The following is a 3,865-nucleotide window of genomic DNA, read 5'->3' on the forward strand; positions in this document are numbered from 1 at the left end:
GACTGCGACAAGGCGAGTCATGCTTCCAGCACTTCTGATTAATTCATTATATTTAGCTTCTTCTAGTAGTCTCCATATCTCCATCAGGTCACTTTCTGCATCAAAATTATCCTCAAAGGCAGTGGTAGACTTGCTTGGCTTGTCTTCTTCCCATTCTTCCATTAAATCTTCCAACATATCAACCGAAAATGTCTTGTCATCACTATATCTTGCATGATTCATGGCATGATCAACTCCAAGTGTAACTGATTTGTCTCCCACCCGAAGGGTAAGTTTAGAATATCACATGTCTATTGTAGCAGTTGCGGTATTAAGGAATGGTCTTCCAAGAATGATTGGGACTTGAGGATCCACTTCCATGTCAAGTACTATGAAGTCCGCGGGGAACACAAACTTATCTACTTTCACCAATAGGTGTTCAGATATTCCTCTTGGAAATGTCACTGTTTTATTTGCTAAGTGAATTGCCATTCGAATTGGACTTGGATCCAGAAGGTCTAACTTCTTAAAGAATGAGTATGGTATAAGGTTAACACTTGCCCCTGAATCAGCCAATGCATGAATAGTTGATAAATTTCCGAATTGGCAAGGCAAGGTCAAACTACCTGGGTCACCCATCTTCTTAGGTAGTTTGTTCAACATGGTAGCTGAACAATTTTCATTTGGAACCACCTTCTTCACTTCTTCCATCTTCTTTTTCTTTGTAAGAAGCTCCTTTAAAAATTTGGCATACTTAGGCGTTTGTGCAACCGCCTCGATGAAGGGCATATTAATTTAAAGGGCTTTTATGTGTTCCAGGAATTTTTGATAATCAATACTTGCCTATCTTGTCTGGCTCAGCATGGAAATGACAATGAAGGCTGATATGGTTTAATAGGAGGCTTATTTTTCTATTCAGGTGGGCGACTCGTTGAGTTCATGTCTTCGACTCGGCGATTCGAGTTTGGTTCTTGCAATTTTTGGTTTTCTGACTCTTCCTCTTGCACCATTTTAGGGCCTTCTTTCTAGATAGGGGCCAGAGGAGTAATTATCTTCCCACTCCTAGTTGTCATGATGTTTATATGTGAGCCTTTCGGACTATTTTCGGTTTTACTAGGAAGTCCACCCGCTTGTCTTTCATTTACTTTTTGTGCAAGTTAGCCTAGCTTCTTTTCAATGTCGATAATGGAGTCTTGTTGATTCCTAAGTAGAGCTTGTTGATCTTTCATCATAATTTGGTGCTCTCTCAACATGTTTTGTTGATATTTTATTGTAGCATCGGTATCGTTATGCCTTTTCTCGGACACAACTATGAATCTTGTAAGCATATCTTCCAAATCAGATTTCTTTTCTTGCACCGACTCCTCCTTTTGATAAAAACCTCTTGCTTTTTGCCTATACTTTTCCTCCTTCTCCTTCTTGTACTCATTATCAGCTAGCATTCTTTCTTGGGTTTTTGCCAATCATCATCGTATCTATCACAATTTGAGTAACACACTTGGACATTCCAATTCTCGTTCTCATCAAGATTATGGTCTTTAGTAAGGTGAGGCCCTCTATAGTTATCACACCCCACTCTAATGGCATGCATGGATTGGTCCATCTTTGTCATTTTTCGGTCCATGCTTTCCAATTTTTCCATCATTGCTACCATGTCATCGGCAATAGAATTCACCACCCCCCGAGTTGAGTCATTCCTTGGGTTATGATATTCTCTACAGTGCTTAGAGAATTCTTCAATGAGTTTCTTAACTACCGCCAGATTTTTCTTTGTTAATGGGCCTTGAGAGTCAAGGAGTTGTCTAGTGGTAACATTTACTCCATCAAAGAAAATGGAGACCTCTTTTTGAACGTTCAAGTCATTGTGGGGGAATTCCTCAACAAGCCTTTATATCTCTCCCACGCCTCATATAGTGACTCGCCCAGCTGTTGCTCAAAGTTAGAAATGGCTTTCTGCAATTTTGCTATTTTTGAAGGAGGGAAAAATTGGTCAAGAACTCTTCAAACATTTTTGCCCAAGTGGTGATCGATCCTGGGGGAAGTGATTTCAACCAATCTTTCGTAGCCCCCTTAAATGTGACTGGTAGCATATGAAGCAAAACAGTCTCTCGAGGAACGTTAGGAATGTTGAAATAGTCGGCTATGTCGTTGACCTCGTCGATGTGCTTCAGTTTAAGGGGATGTCCTTGATTTGAGCGTGTATGTTGCCTTTTAGCTCGAAGGTATCAGTTGCTGGTATTGTGGGTTGCAATAGTCTCGTCCCGGTATCATCACGCATCCTCTTGTTGTAATCACCCATGGTGAGATCAACAGTGTTAGCCATGGTGTTATCGGGTTCACCTTTTATGTCGCTTCCTTCTTCAGTTCATGTTTCGGTTTCTTCTTCACTTTCTTTTGGATTGGGGTTATATCCAAAGCCTTCTATCTTGCTTTCTTTAATCTTTTGGCTGCTAGACCCACCTAATTTCTTGCTTTTCTTCTTTCCAAAGACCGATTTAAGGTTCTTGAAAGTTGATTTCTTCAGCGGGTTAGTCTCTTCAACGGTCTTCTCCTTATTCTTCCTCAAAGCTGATTCCGGGTTTACAAGAGGTGGTACCAAAGATGAGTTCGATCCTCGGTTCATAAAATACCTGAAAGAAAAAGAAAACACGCGTAAAAAGAACAAAACAAATATAACAATGAAAATAGAATATTACAATGGACTCGTCGAGTAGTTGCGACTGTACACGACGAGTCAAAGGTAAATCCGGAAAATTTAGAACTAAAAGCCTAAAAAAAACTAAAACTCAATCCTAATAACTTATTTACTAAAATACTAACTTTGTGCAAGATAGATCTCACACAAAGGATCGATAACACTAGCAATTAAAATATATTTTTTTAGAACCGTTCCCCAACAACGGCGCCAAAAACTTAATGTGTGGTAAATGTACTAGTTTTAATCCTACTTTTCAAATATAATTTAGACACACAAAAGGCAGTGTACCTGTCAATTGCTACAGTTACGGAAGCAAGGTATCGAACACAGGGAACTGTAAATAAACTAACTACTAGAATTATCTAAAAAAAACAAATAATAAGAGAAAATACGTTTTCTCTAGTTTTTCAAGACTAGAAACTTAAGCACTTATCTAACACTCAAACAAAGTGATTAACAGCTAAAACAAATAAAAATCTACTAAACTCAATACTAAAGGAGACTTCTCTTCGGGTTCGACTTACTTATTCCTATGGTTGAATTTATGGCACGTGTAATGGATTAATTTGTCATTGGCTACCGATTAATGTGATTAGGTTCATGTTCACCATTACTAATCCTTAGAAAACAGATCAATTCAAACAGTGGCTAAATGGTTAAACTAATGTCTTTCCTAGTTTATTGATTCAAGTTTAGTGAGACTTGTAGTTAGTTAATCAAATTACAAATTCAATTAACTTCTAGTATGATGGTTCGTCACACAAGCTCACACATTGAATTACCTATTTTCTAATTATCCCCTAGTTTCATGTTCACTATTCCTAGGCATATAACATTGTTTTCACATAAATTATATGAGACAAGCAATTAAGACATGTTCATGCAACGTAATATACTTCATAATTAACATAGAATAGTTAGTATAACCACATAAGGGTCTTTAACAAACTCAACAAATATAGAATTCACCAAATTAAATAATCCAAGCCGTAAAAATCAAACCATAGTAATAAGTTTTTCTACCCTAAATAGAACCTAAGAGTTTTTTAGTTCATAATCATGGCAGAAAATATCCCAGAAACTGAACCTAATGATCTAAACATGGTATAAACACTAGATTAAGAAAAGAGAATAAGTTTGTGCCTTTCGATCTCCTCAAAATTGTAATGTTGTGGGTCTAAATGTTTC

At 37.4% G+C, this 3,865-nt stretch overlaps 1 protein-coding gene and 1 non-coding gene across 2 annotated transcripts; one reads left to right on the forward strand and one right to left on the reverse strand.

The window, feature by feature from the left end:
• Positions 1-282: 282 nt before the first annotated feature.
• Positions 283-768, reverse strand: LOC111895977 (uncharacterized). The gene has a single exon (XM_023892016.1). It carries the CDS (start codon positions 766-768, stop codon positions 283-285), a length of 486 nt encoding a protein of 161 aa, XP_023747784.1.
• A 1,067-nt stretch (positions 769-1,835) lies between these two features.
• On the forward strand, positions 1,836-1,940 carry LOC111895997 (small nucleolar RNA R71). The gene has a single exon (XR_002851755.1). It is a non-coding gene; the product is annotated as a small nucleolar RNA R71 (small nucleolar RNA).
• The last annotated feature ends 1,925 nt before the right edge of the window (positions 1,941-3,865 follow it).

This window comes from Lactuca sativa, chromosome 4, assembly GCF_002870075.4.
Source record: "Lactuca sativa cultivar Salinas chromosome 4, Lsat_Salinas_v11, whole genome shotgun sequence".
NCBI classification, from domain to species: Eukaryota; Viridiplantae; Streptophyta; class Magnoliopsida; order Asterales; family Asteraceae; genus Lactuca; species Lactuca sativa.

What these genes read in the sequence shown, in the direction of transcription:
- LOC111895977 (XM_023892016.1), bottom strand. Translation starts at nt 768, where the DNA reads ATGCCCTTCATCGAGGCGGTTGCACAAACGCCTAAGTATGCCAAATTT.